Source organism: Ascaphus truei, chromosome 15 (genome assembly GCF_040206685.1).
Source record: "Ascaphus truei isolate aAscTru1 chromosome 15, aAscTru1.hap1, whole genome shotgun sequence".
In the NCBI taxonomy this organism is placed as follows: domain Eukaryota; kingdom Metazoa; phylum Chordata; class Amphibia; order Anura; family Ascaphidae; genus Ascaphus; species Ascaphus truei.
Window position 1 is genome coordinate 15734346 of NC_134497.1, and position 19883 is coordinate 15754228.

Here is a 19883-nt window from a genome sequence, read left to right on the forward strand (position 1 = left end):
GGGGGCGTCAAAGGGAGGGGGGGGGCGTCAAAGGGAGGGGGGGGGGCGTCAAAGGGAGGGGGGGGGGGCGTCAAAGGGAGGGGGGGGGGCGTCAAAGGGAGGGGGGGGGGCGTCAAAGGGAGGGGGGGGGGCGTCAAAGGGAGGGGGGGGGCGTCAAAGGGAGGGGGGGGGCGTCAAAGGGAGGGGGGGGGGGCGTCAAAGGGAGGGGGGGGGGCGTCAAAGGGAGGGGGGGGGGCGTCAAAGGGAGGGGGGGGGGCGTCAAAGGGAGGGGGGGGGGCGTCAAAGGGAGGGGGGGGGGCGTCAAAGGGAGGGGGGGGGGCGTCAAAGGGAGGGGGGGGGCGTCAAAGGGAGGGGGGGGGGGCGTCAAAGGGAGGGGGGGGGGCATCAAAGGGAGGGGGGGGGCGTCAAAGGGGGGGGGGGCGTCAAAGGGAGGGGGGGGGGCGTCAAAGGGAGGGGGGGGGGCGTCAAAGGGAGGGGGGGGGGCGTCAAAGGGAGGGGGGGGGCGTCAAAGGGAGGGGGGGGGGCGTCAAAGGGAGGGGGGGGGGGCGTCAAAGGAGGGGGGGGGGCGTCAAAGGGAGGGGGGGGGGCGTCAAAGGGAGGGGGGGGGGCGTCAAAGGGAGGGGGGGGGGCGTCAAAGGGAGGGGGGGGGGCGTCAAAGGGAGGGGGGGGGGCGTCAAAGGGAGGGGGGGGGCGTCAAAGGGAGGGGGGGGCGTCAAAGGGAGGGGGGGGGCGTCAAAGGGAGGGGGGGGGCGTCAAAGGGAGGGGGGGGGCGTCAAAGGGAGGGGGGGGGCGTCAAAGGGAGGGGGGGGGGGCGTCAAAGGGAGGGGGGGGGGCGTCAAAGGGAGGGGGGGGGCGTCAAAGGGAGGGGGGGGGCGTCAAAGGGAGGGGGGGGGCGCCTCAAAGGCATGGATTCCTCCCCCTGCATTTCCTGCAGTGGACAGGAGGGGGGGGGGCAGTGGACAGGAGGGGGGGGGGGGCAGTGGACAGGAGGGGGGGGGGCAGTGGACAGGAGGGGGGGGGCAGTGGACAGGAGGGGGGGGGCAGTGGACAGGAGGGGGGGGGCAGTGGACAGGAGGGAGGGGGCAGTGGACAGGAGGGGGGGGCAGTGGACAGGAGGGGGGGGGGCAGTGGACAGGAGGGGGGGCAGTGGACAGGAGGGGGGGGGGCAGTGGACAGGAGGGGGGGGGGGCAGTGGACAGGAGGGGGGGGGGGCAGTGGACAGGAGGGGGGGGGGGCAGTGGACAGGAGGGGGGGGGCAGTGGACAGGAGGGGGGGGCAGTGGACAGGAGGGGGGGGCAGTGGACAGGAGGGGGGGGCAGTGGACAGGAGGGGGGGGGCAGTGGACAGGAAGGGGGGGGCAGTGGACAGGAGGGGGGGGGCAGTGGACAGGAGGGGGGGGGGGGCAGTGGACAGGAGGGGGGGGGGGCAGTGGACAGGAGGGGGGGGGGCAGTGGACAGGAGGGGGGGGCAGTGGACAGGAGGGGGGGGGGCAGTGGACAGGAGGGGGGGGCAGTGGACAGGAGGGGGGGGGCAGTGGACAGGAGGGGGGGGGCAGTGGACAGGAGGGGGGGCAGTGGACAGGAGGGGGGGCAGTGGACAGGAGGGGGGGGCAGTGGACAGGAGGGGGGGGCAGTGGACAGGAGGGGGGGGCAGTGGACAGGAGGGGGGGGCAGTGGACAGGAGGGGGGGGCAGTGGACAGGAGGGGGGGCAGTGGACAGGAGGGGGGGGCAGTGGACAGTGACACACACACACACACACACACACACACACACACACACACACCTCAGTTGATGCGCCCTTTCTCAGTTCCGTTTGGCGCCGGAGGTGGGGAGCGACACCTACCTGTACTTCCGGGCGCCGCCACCGTCTGACTCGGCGCCGCGAGGGAGGAAGGGGGTCCGCCATCTTACGCGCCGCGTGGCAGCTGCGGGAAGCGAGGTGATTTGGAGCGGGGAGGGGGGAGAGGTGATTTGGAGCGGGGAGAGGTGATTTGGAGCGGTGAGGGGGGAGAGGTGATGCCGCTGGGGAGGGGGAAGAGGTGATGCCGCTGGGGAGGGGGAAGAGGTGATGCCGCTGGGGAGGGGGAAGAGGTGATGCCGCTGGGGAGGGGGAAGAGGTGATGCCGCTGGGGAGGGGGAAGAGGTGATGCCGCTGGGGAGGGGGAAGAGGTGATGCCGCTGGGGAGGGGGAAGAGGTGATGCCGCTGGGGAGGGGGAAGAGGTGATGCCGCTGGGGAGGGGGAAGAGGTGATGCCGCTGGGGAGGGGGAAGAGGTGATGCCGCTGGGGAGGGGGAAAAGGTGATTTGGAGAGGGGAGAGAGGTGTGTGTGTGTGTGTGTGTGTGTGTGTGTGTGTGTTTTATTTATTTTTTTGGACCTTTGGCCCGTCACTCCGCCTCAGGCCAATGAGAGGTGTGGGGGGCGGGCCAAGGGGGTGGTGTGAGTGTGTGAGGCCAATGAGAGGTGTGCGGGGGCGGGCGGGCCAAGGGACCAATGAGATTGCCGCTAGGGACACCGGACATCCGGCAGGCATGCATGCAGGCAGGCAGGCAGGCAAACATACAGTGCTTTCACTAATATAGTATAAGATATATATATCAAAAGGAGTGCTCCTGAGTGTGGCACTGTATACTACAAAAAAAGGGAGCCCAGAGCTACTTCCAATATGATAAAAATACACAGTGAAATACATATATATCTTGAAAAAAAGGGTAGATACCAGCACTCCAAGTAAGGAAGGGATATGACTGGTGCATTATGGGAAAGAGACAAGACAACATGACAGATACCATGTCCAACTGGAAATGGTGGAACAGTGAGTATCCAAATTGCCTGCGCTCACAGCCACCCAAGTGTAAATACAGCAATAAGGAACCGAGACAGACAAATGTAACGGGTATTAAAGTTTATTCGTTTTATCTCTGGTTGATGTCAATATGTCACGGAGGGGGGGAGATCCCCGAACCATTGTGCGTTATCATTCTGCAAATATACAGCGAATGAAATAACAATGTCTTGTAATGAGGCTTTCTTAGAACAGTGCGGCCAAATCGGAGATTGCCACCTTTCGGCATTTGAATTTGGTTAGAGGGATGAAGAAACCCCAGAGTTTTACGGAAGGCGGGCGCATGGACGGATGACATGGTGACGGTTAATCCTGCAGCAGTATAAGGGTTTAAAATGAGCTTTGCATTTAAAGGGTGCAGGACAGGGGCATACGTACATCCAGGTGTTATCAGAGTTGGGAGGATACGTTTGTTCCGGACTCTTCTGCTTCTTACCATTGTAATATTGGGTTGTCTTCCATCACAGCAGTGTTGTAAAGAGGTCAATAGGGTAAGTCTTAACTGGAATTAAGGGTCTTCATGCTTAATGCCATTGTTGGGATACTGGTTGTAAGGTGCTTGCATTGCTGGCTAGGGCAGCAGGCATAGGTTAACCTGTTATGACAATAAACATCAGGCTAGAAGGAAAGCTGTATGTATTGTTAGGAGTGAGTCATGGTAAAAAAAAAAGGATCATGTGCTCACAAGCAGGGAGCCTTTTGGTAAAATGATGGGGGTCATTTTACCGCAATTTATTGTCCATGGTCATTATTAAGAGAGAGGCATGTTGAAGCTCATTGGTCTTTTCACCCCATGTGTGATTTTGATTGGCTGAAACACAGTGGTACGGAGCAATCTGTCACCCATGATTGGGCGGCCATTTTGCTCTGCAGTGATTTCTGTCAAGGATCGGAGGTCACGATTCCCACCCGTGAGTCTCAACCCAGCTTGTTTTAGGCTTTTTTTTTTGGTCTTGTTGCGTTCGTAGGGGTCTTCCCTCGCCTATACTGGCGTTTACAGGCGAATTTGGGCGGTTGTTGGCCCCCACCTTTTTTCTCTTGTATAAACGGAGCCTTCCCAGCATGCATCATCCTCCTCGCTCTGTGCCTGGCACACACCCCGGGCTGCAATGTTTAAAGCTGCAGTTCAGTCAATATCCTGCATGTGTGTTTTTTTTAATAAATCAGTTCTGTAGTAAGAAAAAATACTTTTAGCATTTTCTGTTATAAAAAACAACAACTTTGAAAGACCAATTTTCTTGTATTCTATTTTAACAAGCATGCTTGTTCCTATAGCAACCATTTACATTCCCCATATTTAAAGATGTCGCCAAACTTTGCCGATCAATAGACTGCGAACGAATTGACCGGCAGCTATGCAGTTCTTTAGGTAATTAGAGATTGCCCACATGAAACTATTGAAGTAAAAAAATAAATTGAAGTGAAAAAAAAGACTGAACTGCAGCTTTAAACATACGGTGACTCTGATAAAACATTTTTATTACTTTGCTCCATATAGAAAGTGGAAGCTTGAACAAAAACGAATTTCAAAGTTGTCATTTTTCATTGCTTCATTTTTGTTTTCACTAAGAGTACATTAAATAAAAATGCTTTAATACTGTATCTTTTTCAGAGATGGCGATTGGTGGAAAGTAGCATCAATTTCTACTGGCAAAGAATGCTACATGCCTAGAAATTATGTGGCTAAAGTGTGCAATAGGTAAGGTTGTGCTTATGTACAGTATGTACCTAATGTTAATTCTGATTATCTCAGATTAAAGGGTAACGTTTAGACGCTTTCTGACTGGCCTAGAGGGTGAGCATTAATGCCCAGAAACTCAAACTAGTAACAGCCAACATCACAATAAATGTTAACAAGAATATTAGAGCTCATTCAGACACGTGTATCCTATAATAGCTGTAATATCAATTAATCCAGTTGCAATCTGAAAGGTAGTCAAATGAATTCTTAGGCCGCGGTTATAGTGCCGGCGAAGACGCGCCAATAATGCGCGAGTGTGCAGAGCGATCGCGCGCGTGAATTTTGAAAATACAATTCAAATAGTTGTTTTTTTTTCGCGGCGGGGGCCGTGTCATGTGAGCAGTTCAGCCAATGAGGGCGAACCAGCCGCGTGACGCCTCCGCCACTCCTCACTATAGCCTCCAGCCTAGTACATGTGTCGCGCGTGACATCACGCTGTCGCACGCGCATGCACTATAATTGCGGCCTTACACCCGTTTTTGTAATAATATAATTTGCTCATTTGGAGCGGTTAAAATGGCCAAGCTATTGTAAAGGAACCAAATAAGAAAATGCACACAATTATCCTGAAGTATCCCCATAAATCAGGTCTAGGGCCTGTTTGGCGCCTATTTGATACATTGTCACAGTTTCTTGAAAGGCGTCACTCACGTCAGATAACATGGAACTCACCTTGATATACATTTTCACAGGTTCTTTTAGCTAGTTAAGGTTTTTATTCTGCTAGTTAATAAGTTAATTAAGACTGTGCCATTGGTCAGAATAACTTGTAATACAGTATATAGACAATATAGTATTTTTCTGATTATAAACATACATTTTAAGAACAATAATCTTTAACATTGATGACATACAGTAAGTAATGTTAAGCTACATGTATTTCATGTTCTGATTCCTTTTAATGGATCGACATGATAGTTCTGTATGGATGTACTTGTAAGTCCGACGTTAGGCTGTCCTATCGCTCTCACCTTAACCAACAGGCTTGTAAGATTTTCAAAATTCATATACAACTACAGTATGAACAACGCTCGTGTTGGTCTTTTACCCCTCTGCAATTCTATGAAATGTCTACTTCTGTTATTTCAGGTGGCTCTATAAAGGTATCAATCGGGAAAAAGCAGAGGAACTCTTGATGGCGGGCTGTAACCGCAATGGTTCTTTCTTGATCCGAGAAAGTGAGACCAGAAAAGGTATGCTGAATAAATTGCCAGATCAAAATATTTGGTTTAAAAAATAAATTAAATATTCAATGTCTTAAATCTCCATGTGTGTTTTTCCAAAGTGTTCTCTTACTTTCCTATTTAGCAGTGTGGACAGAATGTGTTTTTCTGCTTCGGGGATATGGTTCCTGAAAGATATTGCAACTGTTAACATAATAGTTTTTGTTGTGTTATTTTTTTAATTGCACAAAGTAAGTGCATCATTATACTGTTCATGGCAAGTATATTTGATGTAATATTTCTTAAGAGTTATATTTACAGTCACTGAATAGTAGCATTAATGAATGCTTTTGGGGGCTAATGTTTTAATACATAAAAAATAGCCAAATGGGAGTTTGACTTCAGACATTTAAGACTATAATATTCACTTTAAAAAAATGGTAGTACGTGTAAATCCGAGTGTGGGTTTAAGTCCCATGTATTCTGTCTGAAGTACAGTGTGTATTTTTTACTATCCCAAAAGAGAAAACGCCTCAGTGCTACACCCAATATAATAATAATAATAATAATAATAATAATAATAATATTTGCATGTTCTTGTATAGCGCTGCTAGTTTTACGTAGCGCTTTACAGAGACATTTTGCAGACACAGGTCCCTGCCCTGTGGAGCTTACAATGTATGTTTTTGGTGCCTGAGGCACAGGGAGATAAAGTGACTTGCCCAAGGTCACAAGGAGCCGACACCAGGAATTGAACCAGGTTCCCCAGCTTCAAACTCAGTGCCAGTCAGTGTCTTTACTCACTGAGCCACTCCTTCTCCTGCTTCACACTCAGTGCCAGTCTTTACTCACTGAGCTGCTCCTTCTCCCTTTTGCTGTAAAAAAACTTTAATCTTCTGTCACTAGCGGATCTGGAAACACATTTTCTGATTGCTGTCATTGCAACCCCTACTGGTTTTACTGCCGAGGCCCAGAGACCCCATCATTCATTTGAAAGGGGTCTGCATTCGTTTTTTTGCGTTTGCGGCTATTACTGTTGCCATCTGCCTACAGGAAGTCCTCGCACCTGTGATACTGAATGTGGTGCGAGCGGTGAAAAGGATCAACTACAGACAACAGGAAACCAAGTCATGACAAGTGAGCACGAACGGTGCTCAGTGCTGTTCAAGCTGAAATTGTTCACATCACATGCTGATCCTATTTTGAACAGTATATATTCTTGTACATCACGTAAAGCTGCAATCCCGCTGACCGTTGGTTATCTGATTCGGAGCAGGGGGTTTCTGGAGCTGAATCGTTAATTTCAGTTCTGGGGACCCCCTGCTTCCCGAGATGCATACCTCTGTTGGGGGGCGCGGGGTATCTCTGTAGGTAGCAGCTCCGATGGGGCTTGTGGGGGCTGACATAGTGGCGGCTGTAAGGGTCCCGCATATTGCTGGCCAATAGGAAGCCGTGACATCATCCCTTGCGGCTTTCTTTTTGCCCGCGTGACGAGGGAAATTTAAACATGAAGGCGATACCGGCACCCCCTGCAGAGGTAAGTATATCAGGATGCAGGGGGGTCTCCGGAGCAGAAATTCAACTCCCGAGACCCCCTGCATCAATCCTGTAACTAAAATAGAAGCCTAAACTGCACCCTGGAGGGCTGCTTGTAATAACAGCAGAATAACTTTTGGATAGAGCTGTAACGCACGGCGTGATCTGCTGAATGTGTATACGCAAGTAGCCTGATGTGAGCTTGGTTGGATACAGTATGTTGGACATATAGGGCTTGTCATTCTGCAGATCTTACTCTATTCCGACAAAGCTTCGGACTGACCCCCAGATAAAAACACAGAATGGACGATCACAAGGTTGAGCGGAGTTATTTAGCTTTCTTGGATCTCAGCGAAGTTTCACGGAGAAAGAAGCGGAGCACAGCAAAGAACTTGGGGGCTACACACCAGCAGGTAAGAGGTTAAAACATACTTTATTCCATGGTCGACATCACGGTGTTATGGCAGGTAGGATCTCTAACGCGTTAGGGATGTAAAGTATGTTTTCGCATAAAGTGTGTTTTAACCTCTTACCTGCTGGTGTTTAGCCCCCAAGTTTTTTGCTGTGCCCCGCTTCTTTCTCCGTGAAACCTCTCTTGCTGTACTTACCTACAAGCGCGATTCACGCCAACGGGAACCTCTGCCTCCAAACCGTGAGTGCTCCTCTCCTTCATGAATTGTAGTTGGTGGGTGGTCACAGCAACAGGAACTCAGCCGAATACATGAATGAATAAAAACAGCTTTATTGCACTGTAGTGCTGCGCATCACAAAACGGAGAACACCTCTGACGCGTTTCGTTCCGTGAAGGAACTTCATGCAAAGGATTGGAGGGTTGTCTTGCTTACGTGCCATTCTACCAGGGTGACGGTTATCAGTGGTGTCCACATAGAGCTTTGTGTACATATACATGTTACTCCTATGTTGGGAACTATACACCTTATGTCCCCCACACTAAGGAGATTAATCTAGGCATATTGGTTCATTTTAAACTCACGAGGCTGGTTTATATTTGTTCCTCAAAACTGGCTAAATGTACCTTTTAAGACATTGTTATACTCATGGCCAAATACAGTTGAGCACCGAATCTCTGGGTCCTGTCCTATCACTTTTTTTGGATCTCAGCCTGAAACCCCCGCTCGTTTACGTTTACCCAAAGGCTGACAACCCTCAGTATCAAATTACCCCCTGAGTTTTGGGAAGGTGCAGTAAATATTGACATGTGCTTTATACCCTCCGAAGTATCTATCTTGTATTCACTAAAAAAAAATTCTACCCTTCCCAGAATGCTTTACTTTGTCAATCCGACAAACAAATCAAGCTACACGGGATTCAATCAAACATTATCGTATCAACCGCCTGGAGAACGGGTGGTTCTACATCTCTCCTCGCCTGACTTATCCCACGCTCCGGGATATGGTGGATTCCTACTCGGGTAAATGGATGTTTTATACGAGCAATGAAGGCTGTAAAGCGGGGGATATGTTACATGGAAACGTTACACGTGTTTCAGAAGCTATATTACTAACCTGACCTGGGAGATTTACATGCGAAATCAGTAACATACAGTATATACATTTCCATAATGTCAAAATGTAATAACCTTAGTTCAGGCCCCCATGATATGTGTGTATATATATATCACCTCCCTCCGTCTCATTCCCGACATCCCTCCCTCCCTCCCTCCCCATTCCCGACATACCTCCCTCCCTCCCTCCCCATTCCCGACATACCTCTCTCCCTCCCCATTCCTGACATACCTCCCTCCCATTCCTGACATACCTCCCTCCCATTCCCGACATACCTCCCTCCCTCCCCATTCCCGACATACCTCCCTCCCTCCCCATTCCCGACATACCTCCCTCCCCATTCCTGACATACCTCCTTCCCCATTCCCAACATACCTCCCTCCCTCCCACTTCCCGACATACCTCTCTCCCTCCCCATTCCTGACATACCTCCCTCCCATTCCTGAGATACCTCCCTCCCATTCCCGACATACCTCCCTCCCTCCCCATTCCTGACATACCTCCTTCCCCATTCCCGACATACCTCCCTCCCTCCCACTTCCCGACATACCTCTCTCCCTCCCATTCCTGACATACCTACCTCCCTCTATCTCTCCCCATTCCCGACATACCTCTCTCCCTCCCATTCCCGACATACCTCTCTCCCTCCCATTCCCGACATACCTCTCTCCCTCCCATTCCCAACATACCTACCTACCTCCCTCTCCATTCCCGACATACCTCCCTCCCCATTCCCGACATACCTCTCTCCCTCCCCATTCCTGACATACCTCCCTCCCATTCCTGACATACCTCCCTCCCATTCCCGACATACCTCCCTCCCTCCCCATTCCCGACATACCTCCCTCCCTCCCCATTCCCGACATACCTCCCTCCCCATTCCTGACATACCTCCTTCCCCATTCCCAACATACCTCCCTCCCTCCCACTTCCCGACATACCTCTCTCCCTCCCCATTCCTGACATACCTCCCTCCCATTCCTGACATACCTCCCTCCCATTCCCGACATACCTCCCTCCCTCCCCATTCCTGACATACCTCCTTCCCCATTCCCGACATACCTCCCTCCCTCCCACTTCCCGACATACCTCTCTCCCTCCCATTCCTGACATACCTACCTCCCTCTATCTCTCCCCATTCCCGACATACCTCTCTCCCTCCCATTCCCGACATACCTCTCTCCCTCCCATTCCCGACATACCTCTCTCCCTCCCATTCCCAACATACCTACCTACCTCCCTCTCCATTCCCGACATACCTCCCTCCCCATTCCCAACATACCTCTCTCCCTCCCCATTCCCGACATACCTCTCTCCCTCCCCATTCCCGACATACCTCTCTCCCTCCCCATTCCTGACATACCTCTCTCCCTCCCCATTCCCGACATACCTCTCTCCCTCCCCATTCCCGACATACCTCTCTCCCTCCCATTCCCGACATACCTCTCTCCCTCCCATTCCCGACATACCTCTCTCCCTCCCATTCCCGACATACCTCTCTCCCTCCCATTCCCAACATACCTACCTACCTCCCTCTCCATTCCCGACATACCTCCCTCCCCATTCCCAACATACCTCTCTCCCTCCCCATTCCCGACATACCTCTCTCCCTCCCCATTCCCGACATACCTCTCTCCCTCCCCATTCCTGACATACCTCTCTCCCTCCCATTCCCGACATACCTCTCTCCCTCCCATTCCCAACATACCTACCTACCTCCCTCTCCATTCCCGACATACCTCCCTCCCCATTCCCAACATACCTCTCTCCCTCCCCATTCCCGACATACCTCTCTCCCTCCCCATTCCCGACATACCTCTCTCCCTCCCCATTCCTGACATACCTCTCTCCCTCCCCATTCCCGACATACCTCTCTCCCTCCCCATTCCCGACATACCTCTCTCCCTCCCATTCCCGACATACCTCTCTCCCTCCCATTCCCGACATACCTCTCTCCCTCCCATTCCCGACATACCTCTCTCCCTCCCATTCCCGACGTATCTCTCTCCCTCCCATTCCCGACGTACCTCTCTCCCTCCCATTCCCGACGTACCTCTCTCCCTCCCATTCCTGACGTACCTCTCTCCCTCCCATTCCCGACATACCTCTCTCCCTCCCATTCCCGACATACCTCTCTCCCTCCCATTCCCAACATACCTCTCTCCCTCCCATTCCCGACATACCTCCCTCCCTCCCCATTCCCGACATACCTCTCTCCCTCCCCATTCCTGACATACCTCCCTCCCATTCCTGACATACCTCCCTCACATTCCCGACATACCTCCCTCCCTCCCCATTCCCGACATACCTCCCTCCCTCCCCATTCCCGACATACCTCCCTCCCCATTCCTGACATACCTCCTTCCCCATTCCCAACATCCCTCCCTCCCACTTCCCGACATACCTCTCTCCCTCCCCATTCCTGACATACCTCCCTCCCATTCCTGACATACCTCCCTCCCATTCCCGACATACCTCCCTCCCTCCCCATTCCTGACATACCTCCTTCCCCATTCCCGACATACTTCCCTCCCTCCCACTTCCCGACATACCTCTCTCCCTCCCATTCCTGACATACCTACCTCCCTCTATCTCTCCCCATTCCCGACATACCTCTCTCCCTCCCATTCCCGACATACCTCTCTCCCTCCCATTCCCGACATACCTCTCTCCCTCCCATTCCCAACATACCTACCTACCTCCCTCTCCATTCCCGACATACCTCCCTCCCCATTCCCAACATACCTCTCTCCCTCCCCATTCCCGACATACCTCTCTCCCTCCCCATTCCCGACATACCTCTCTCCCTCCCCATTCCCGACATACCTCTCTCCCTCCCCATTCCCGACATACCTCTCTCCCTCCCCATTCCCGACATACCTCTCTCCCTCCCATTCCCGACATACCTCTCTCCCTCCCATTCCCGACATACCTCTCTCCCTCCCATTCCCGACATAACTCTCTCCCTCCCATTCCCGACATACCTCTCTCCCTCCCATTCCCGACATACCTCTCTCCTCCCCATTCCCGACATACCTCCCTCCCCATTCCCGACATACCTCCCTCCCCATTCCCGACATACCTCCCTCCCCATTCCCGACATACCTCTCTCCCTCCCCATTCCCGACGTACCTCTCTCCCTCCCATTCCCGACGTACCTCTCTCTTTCTCCCATTCCCAACGTACCTCTCTCCCTCCCATTCCCGACGTACCTCTCTCCCTCCCATTCCCGACATACCTCTCTCCCTCCCATTCCCAACATACCTCTCTCCCTCCCCATTCCCGACATACCTCTCTCCCTCCCCATTCCCGACATACCTCTCTCCCTCCCCATTCCCGACATACCTCTCTCCCTCCCCATTCCCGACATACCTCTCTCCCTCCCCATTCCCGACATACCTCTCTCCCTCCCCATTCCCGACATACCTCTCACCCTCCCATTCCCGACGTACCTCTCTCTTTCTCCCATTCCCGACGTACCTCTCTCTTTCTCCCATTCCCAACGTACCTCTCTCCCTCCCATTCCCGACGTACCTCTCTCCCTCCCATTCCCAACATACCTCTCTCCCTCCCATTCCCGACATACCTCTCTCCCTCCCCATTCCCGACATACCTCTCTCCCTCCCCATTCCCGACATGCCTCTCTCCCTCCCCATTCCCGACATACCTCTCTCCCTCCCCATTCCCGACATACCTCTCTCCCTCCCCATTCCCGACATACCTCTCACCCTCCCATTCCCGACATACCTCCCTCCCATTCCCGACATACCTCCCTCCCTGTATGTTCACTCACAACTGTGATCTAGGAGACAAAGATACATTTTGACATTGAATTTTTAAAGCTAGAAATACTGTTAACAAACAAAAGCAGAGAGTGGTGGGACTCGCTTTTCCTGGAAATGTATTTAGATGGTGGGAGAATACCAAGAGAGTTGGGGTTCCTTACAATGCATCTGATCTCAGACACGCTATTAGAGAGGGCTGGGGTTCCTTACAATGCACCTGATGTCAGACGCGCTATTAGAGAGGGTTGGGGTTCCTTACATTGCATCTAATCTCAGATGCGCTATTAGACAGGGTTGGGGTTCCTTACAATGCATCTGATCTCAGACGCGCTATTGGAGAGGGTTGGGGTTCCTTACATTGCATCTGATCTTAGACGCACTATTAGAGAGGGTTGGGGTTCCTTACATTGCATCTAATCTCAGATGCGCTATTAGACAGGGTTGGGGTTCCTTACAATGCATCTGATCTCAGACGCGCTATTAGAGAGGGTTGGGGTTCCTTACATTGCATCTGATCTTAGACACGCTATTAGAGAGGGTTGGGGGTTTCTCAGAAATTCATTTAGGGTTTCTTAACCAAAAAAGGTTGGAAACCAGTTATAAAAGATGATACAGATTTTATTCTAAATTGGAATAAAGCACTAGACAACTGTTCGAATGAACGTATGCATCTCATTACCTCGCTGCATTAAAAGAAATCTGATTTACCTAGATAAGCAGATAAATCCGATGGAAGAAAAAAGTGAACCCTCAGAAAATAATCCCTCCTTTATAAGCAAGGACACAGATTTACAGAAAAAGTACATATTGTAGAAAGAGAGATCATCACTGAGAGAAAAAAAAAGTACGTTTTCCAGAGATGAGGAGGATTACTCTAAAGGCCAACAAAGAAGTTGGAATAATAATTCAAATCTGAGTAGACAAATATGAACACAAGTAGATATAGAAATGAAGGAATGATTGCATGTTACCAATTTACATTATACAGCTCAACCCCGTTATAGCGCGATCTGTTACAACGCGGATCCGCTTATAGCGCGATGCAAGCGCGGCTCCCAATTTTCGGAATTAGGAATACTTTACAACACGATTATTGGCGTCTTAAATACTTTATTGTACAATGCATACAATAGTACATTATTTCTAACGCGATCCGCTTATAACGCGATGTGATTCTTTGGACCCCAAGCACAGCGTTATAAGGGGGTTGAGCTGTACATTGTACTACTAGTGATCACTTTGTTACTAATGTTGACCTTTTTGATGACATGTTTTCTCACAGAAATAGCAGATGGGATGTGTTGTATTTTGAAGGAGCCGTGTATTGTACAAGGAGTTACAACTGGCGCAGTACACAATTTTTCGGAACCTGTCATCGTAAGGAAGAAAACGCTGAACTGGAAAGACCTGGACAGGTAAAACGCATCAGATTTTCGGCATTACGAGGGACTGACAACAAAGGGAACATTCAATATCATTTCATTCTGCTGCTCTTTGCAGTCAAAAATCCCCATTCAAATCAGAGTATTTGAGACTGAAAACATCTGAATGGCAGCTGTGGAGTATCTTGAATTTACTCATTAGGGTCATGTATGTATTTATATATGTATACCAGTAGCTCGATCCTTGTGCATAGCACTTCACAGCTGTAATAGACACAATAATATGAGATAATGGGAATAAGCACTTTGACCACGAAAGTAACCCTTCGGAATACGAGCACCTTCCCCGGAAGACCTTGGTGGTGTGTAGGGGGGAGCGTTACATAGGAGCTTTAGGTGGTACGTAGGGGGAAGTTACAGAGACAATAGGAGGGTGTTATGGTAAGTGGGTATCCAAGCAGCTACAACATTGGCACTACTGAAATTCGTTGTTACACAGATGAGTTTTGAAAGGGGTCTTGTAGGCGGAGAGAGAAGGTGGGATATTAAGGGGACAGCATTCTAAAGGAGAGGGGCAGTAAGTGATAGGTTTTAGGTGGGAGAGGGCTTTACATACAAAAGAGGCTGGCAGAAGGAGACATCTTAGAGCAGAATGTAGGAGGCAAGTAGAGATATGGTGGGAAATTAGGGCTGAGTTATAAGGAGGGGCAGAGGAGAATTTTCTAAGTAATATAGGACTTAATGGGAAGGCAGGAGAGGGATTTCAGCAAGAGAGAAGCAGAGAAAGATGTAGGAGAGTGTAGAGTGATTCTAGCAGCAGTGCTTATGATAGAATGTAGTGGAGACGGGTGAGAGGCAGGAAGGCCGGACAGCAGGAGGTTACAATAGTCAAGGCGGGAAAGGATAAGGGCATTAGTACAGTTTTAGTATCACTGTGAGAGGAGAATGCAAGGGAGGAGTCAATTGTGACACCCAGGCAGCATGTTTAAGATAATGGGTGTAAGATGGTGCCACAGTAATGTAGAGGGCGGTAATATGTCCAAACTCGGGAGGGAGTATGAGGAGCTTCGTCTTCAGCATGTCAGGTCTGAAGACACCATGTGTTCATTTGCATGGGTCGTTAGGTGCCCTGGAAGGCGTCTTATTGAATAGCACGACTTAGTGAATATGCGCTTACTCTGCAGGCAGACAGATTATTACTTGGTTATCTAACATTACCCGGCAGGGTTCCCTGAGGAGAGGGTTTACAAACATTAAGCTAGTCGAAGTGTAAGAACACGTTTTCATATTATACGATAGGCAGAGCCTTTCAGGACCCAGGTGAAAGGCAAAGTACCGTATTTATGAAAGAAAAGGAATTCTACAGAAAGCAACAGAAGTTTTTTTTAAATATACAAAGGTGTCCCATCACTTACTGTCTATAAAGAAAAGCTCTTCTACAAGAGTATGTCTGAAATATGCAATACGTTTTAATGAGAACACAAGGAACAAAATGACTTGGAGTTGCACATCACATTGGGAACAGAGTCTTAGGGAAGGGGAGTGGGAAAGGGAGACAAGGTGACAACACACTACAAAAACAAGGGGGGGAAACACACTAAAAGGAGGAGGGTATGTAAGGGGGGCAACGACCGTTTTGAGGTACTAACCTCTTTCTCAAGCCCGTTCCCTCTGATCCAAAGGGACCCAGAGGTACTTCCCTATATACTCACTCCCCTATATACAATGCGGCCTGTCCTACAATAAGGACCAACTGAATATCTGACCAGGTAAGGCTATTGGTGATACAGCAATACAGCAAACGAAGACCAGCAGTAAAGCAATCAATATCCAGTAAAGACCCCCCTGTAAACACTTAAATGTCCTACAATAAGGATCAACAGTATATGAGATCAGGCAAGGTTATTGGTAACACAGAAGTAGCAATCCAGCAATAATGGAGAAACAGCAAAAGGCGTCCAAGATAAAGCAATATGTGCAAGTCAGGAAAGCAAAGCGTCCTTTGCTGAGTCACTGCGCCTCTGTGTCTCTGCTGCTGACCAGCGCTGGCATTTATCAACTGCTACAATGCACAGAGATATTTAAAAAGGTTTATTATAAATAGTGTGTAAGGCTTAAACCTCTCGCTCCGTCGAAAAAAATGACTATAAATCGTAAAGCCAAAACATGATCGGTATCAATAATCTTGACAATGTTTCTATCTGATTTTGTTTATGTGTGTAAATCCTGTAATACCTCCTGGGAACGCTCTTATCCAGGGACTTCTAATTTCTCCGTAGAACTGTTCAGAAATGCAGCGAGTTTTTCCAGAACATGTGTAACTTTTTCCTGAAAGATCTGATAGGATGGAGCATTTATCTTTTCCCATTGACGTGCTATTGTACACCTTGCTGCTGTTAGAAGATACACAATTCATTTGTTCGAGGCATAGGATACATTTGTTATCAGCTTTCCCCAAATCATTACTACAGGGTCCAGTGGCACATCAACCTCAAGTGCTCCAGTAATCTCTCTCTCTTAATTCTCCTCCAGAAGGAGTCAGCCTTTGGACGTGTCCAGAAAATACGATACAATGTACCTCCACACCCACAATTTCTCCAACACAGAGCGCTCGCTCCTTTGTATATATGTGCTAATCTATCTGGTGTTAAATACCACCTCATCATAATCTTATATCTGTTTTCCTTAATTATCGTACAGACAGATGAACTCGCTGCAGCTTCCCATATCCCTGTCCAACCCTCCCTAGAAATGTCTTTTCCTATGTAGTCAACGGACGTTTTTTTCTGGTGTGGTTCCTTTGCACTGGTTTTGTTCCAGCTTTGCAGCCGGGAAACTTCCATACATGAACCCTTTCTCCCTAATAAGAATATTGATCTTGCCGTGTACGCATCCTAATTTGCCTCTTTTGTATTTTTTCTCCCCAGTTCTGCTCTATTTAATAAAGACAACAAATCAAGTGAAGACTGTCCGGTCAGCCAAGGCCTGCGGGACGCAGTCAGTTCCTATATGTTCTTGACCGAAGACCAAAATGTAGAGACAACCGCGGAGAAGGGACGTTGGCGGAAACCATGCTGAGCATGCAGAAGAAAGGAAATTGGCAAGAGATTTCAAAGAACGTATAAAGAAGCTCAACGGACTTTATTCGAACCAATTTACTTTATTACAATATTAATTGACCTCTTCAGCACCAGGCCAGAAAAACATTGCCGTGCAATGAAGCGCCATGTACATTAATGGCGCCATATATATAAAACATACAATATATTCTACGCGTACTGCAAAGGGACTGACACATGACTCTCGTAGCATAATATTTATTGCAGCTGTGCTGCTCATTTCTTTTGCAACACGTTTGTTGTTTGGTGTATTTTCTGTTCTGCGTCACTGGGATTTTCAACAAAAATGCTCATTTTCAGCTAGGTATGTACCTTCATTTTATAAACCCCATCTAATCTTTAATGGCGTTTCAGATATGTTACACAGCAAGTTTACTTGCCATTTTTTTCCTTGCTTGATTAGCGTAAGATCCTTGTCTTCCAAACGCAGTCAGGCGCAGCGTTAAAGATAACGATGTAGATGAATAAAAATGACAATGATCGGCATCTGTACAATAAAGGGGCAGTCCCTCTTAGCGGGTACCAATGGCGGTGACATGTTTAAGGGGTTCCATCTGAGTGATTGATGCCTTTTTTTAAACGAATGTATGACACCTGTAAGTATGTATAAATACATGTATTTTAAGTTAGTTTGTAAACATGGGGAGCAGAGGTTTGGTAGGGGTGTGTTTCCTCTGGATAATACCGTCAGTGTGATGAGTGACTATAAGGGGGGTTTACGTACCCCAGTCTCCCGGCACCACGATGAGGGTAAAACCCAGTGCAGAAAAACGGCACCATATTTACCCACAGGGAGTTTTTAATTTGATAAATCTATGCAATGGTTTTGCTCCACTTTTGGAGCCAAGAGATGTTTGTAAAAAAAAAAACAAACAAAAAAAAACACCTGTGTTTTTAACAAAGAGTTTGCACAGACAAAGCCCCCTCTCTCTCACCCAGCTGTAAGGGATTTCTGGCAGTCAGGGCAGCGCCAGGTAAAGAAAACACTTCATTGACAAATCTTACTGCGTTCAGAGGCCCCTAAGACATGCAATTAGTAATTCATTTCCTTAGGGGAAAAAAAACAGCCAAACATTGGCATTTAGCACCGTTAGGTTTGTTTAAAGAAGCCAATTACATTATTTTTTTTAAAGTTTGTTTTTTTTGGCCAGTAATGTGAGATTGCAAATATTCATTCCAAGCATTTTAAAGGTGCAAAGTAAATATGTGTTTATACGGCAAAGACATTGTAACGCATTGATTTACCCCTCTCTCTGGCAGTACAGTGGATAAATAACGCGGGTTTATTTTTTTTAAATCCTGACACTTGGAACATGACCTGGAGGACATTACGGATGTCTGTGGCACTCACTTTTCTACGCTTTATTCTATGTTAAAGGGGCTGGACAAGCTCCGGTCTCTTACTTGTTTGTCCCAGATAAAATCTCTCTGAAAATGTCAAATAAATCAGAGGGACAGATGTTGTTAAATAGTGCGCCTTTCTCCTGATTCAATAGGATACATTTGCAATGCCTACATGTTTAACATGCTGATTAGCGGGCTACATTGTCACGCTTAAATGTGTGACACGCGGCCTAACATTGTAACATTGTAACAGTGTGACAATTTTATTTATATTTAATCATTGTATTTAAAGCCCAGGTGCAGAGTTACAGTTGGGGGCAGCAGTAAGGGATGGGGGGGGGAGAGGGGTATTGGTGGACAGGGTGGGTGACAGGGGGAGCAGTGCGTGATAGTCCCTACTTTACTCGCGCCCCATCATTGTCCTCCTTGCGAGCCACCCCTGCCACCCTCCCGTCCTGCACTTGATGTCATCATGCCGCCCCCCATGCTCCGACACCACAGAAGTCACGCGGCTGGCCAAAGGAATTGTGGAGTGTAGAAGAGAAGAGAGCGGCTGAAATTGACAGATTTACCATTCCAAAGTGAGGGCTTCAGACCCGATGAAAGGTCCATATGGGACCTGAAACGTTGTTTCTCCACATTAAATGGGGAACTTCATTATGGACTTGTGAGTAGAGATGTAATTTGTACCTCTCTTAGGCTGCGTCACTGCCAGCGCTGAGCGGGCGGCGCTTGCGGCAGTTACTTACATATATAGATATATGTAAGTCCCCGCTCACACTGTGCGCACGCGCTCTGGCACACACCCTCACCTGCGCTCAGCGCTTAGATAAACAAAAAAACGTATACTTTCCCGCGCTCCCTACCCCACGGTTTCCCTATAGCGCTTCAACTAGCAGCGCCACTCGCAATACTTTAAATGTGTGATGACTTTTTTTGGAAACATTGTGAAGCTCAATATTGGGCAACAAATGTTAATATGTACAAGAGAATATAGTTTAAGAAACTTAAGGGCTTCTGCACGGGCGGCACTGGCCGCTTCTGCGCATGCACGGTTGGCGCTGGCCGCTTCTGCACATGCAAAGGCGGCGCTGGCTGCTTCTGCGCTTGTGCGGCATGCAAGATTAGTTATCGGGATCGCACAGGCTCGTGCACACACCGTACGTCACTTCTGTTACACATTTTCGTCTCCACGAAAGAGTTTTGTCCCATCAAAATTTACTGGGCGCCAGCAAAGAAGTTTCACTTAAAAAAAAGAAAAAAGAAAGGTAACTGGTGTTAAACCGGATCTGTCGTGCTCACTTGTGTGATTGTCGCGTTATTGGCGAGAACCGGGTGCTGCTTCGGATCTTGTAGTAAGAGTGTGTAGAGGGAAGGAATCCGTAGGGTAGAGCCCGTCGGATGAAGAGGTGAGCGGGTTCCGAACGCTTCTCGTTGAAGACG

General features: G+C 49.1%; 1 protein-coding gene across 1 annotated transcript; it reads left to right on the plus strand.

Moving 5' to 3' along the window:
- The first annotated feature begins 4451 nt into the window (after nucleotides 1–4451).
- SLA2 (Src like adaptor 2) lies at nucleotides 4452–18565 on the plus strand. The gene is made up of 5 exons (XM_075571782.1): nucleotides 4452–4543; nucleotides 5675–5778; nucleotides 8567–8716; nucleotides 13878–14010; nucleotides 16905–18565. The coding sequence occupies exons 1-5, from the start codon at nucleotides 4509–4511 to the stop codon at nucleotides 17053–17055; spliced, it is 573 nt and encodes a 190-aa protein (XP_075427897.1). The 5' UTR covers nucleotides 4452–4508; the 3' UTR covers nucleotides 17056–18565.
- The last annotated feature ends 1318 nt before the right edge of the window (nucleotides 18566–19883 follow it).

Bases quoted from the DNA above. Each gene is read 5' to 3' on its own strand.
- SLA2 (XM_075571782.1), top strand. From the start codon at position 4,509: ATGCCTAGAAATTATGTGGCTAAAGTGTGCAATAG. The intron at 5,779-8,566 runs GTATGCTGAATA...TACCCTTCCCAG, and splicing joins AGAAAGTGAGACCAGAAAAG to AATGCTTTACTTTGTCAATC. The intron at 14,011-16,904 runs GTAAAACGCATC...TTTTCTCCCCAG, and splicing joins AACTGGAAAGACCTGGACAG to TTCTGCTCTATTTAATAAAG.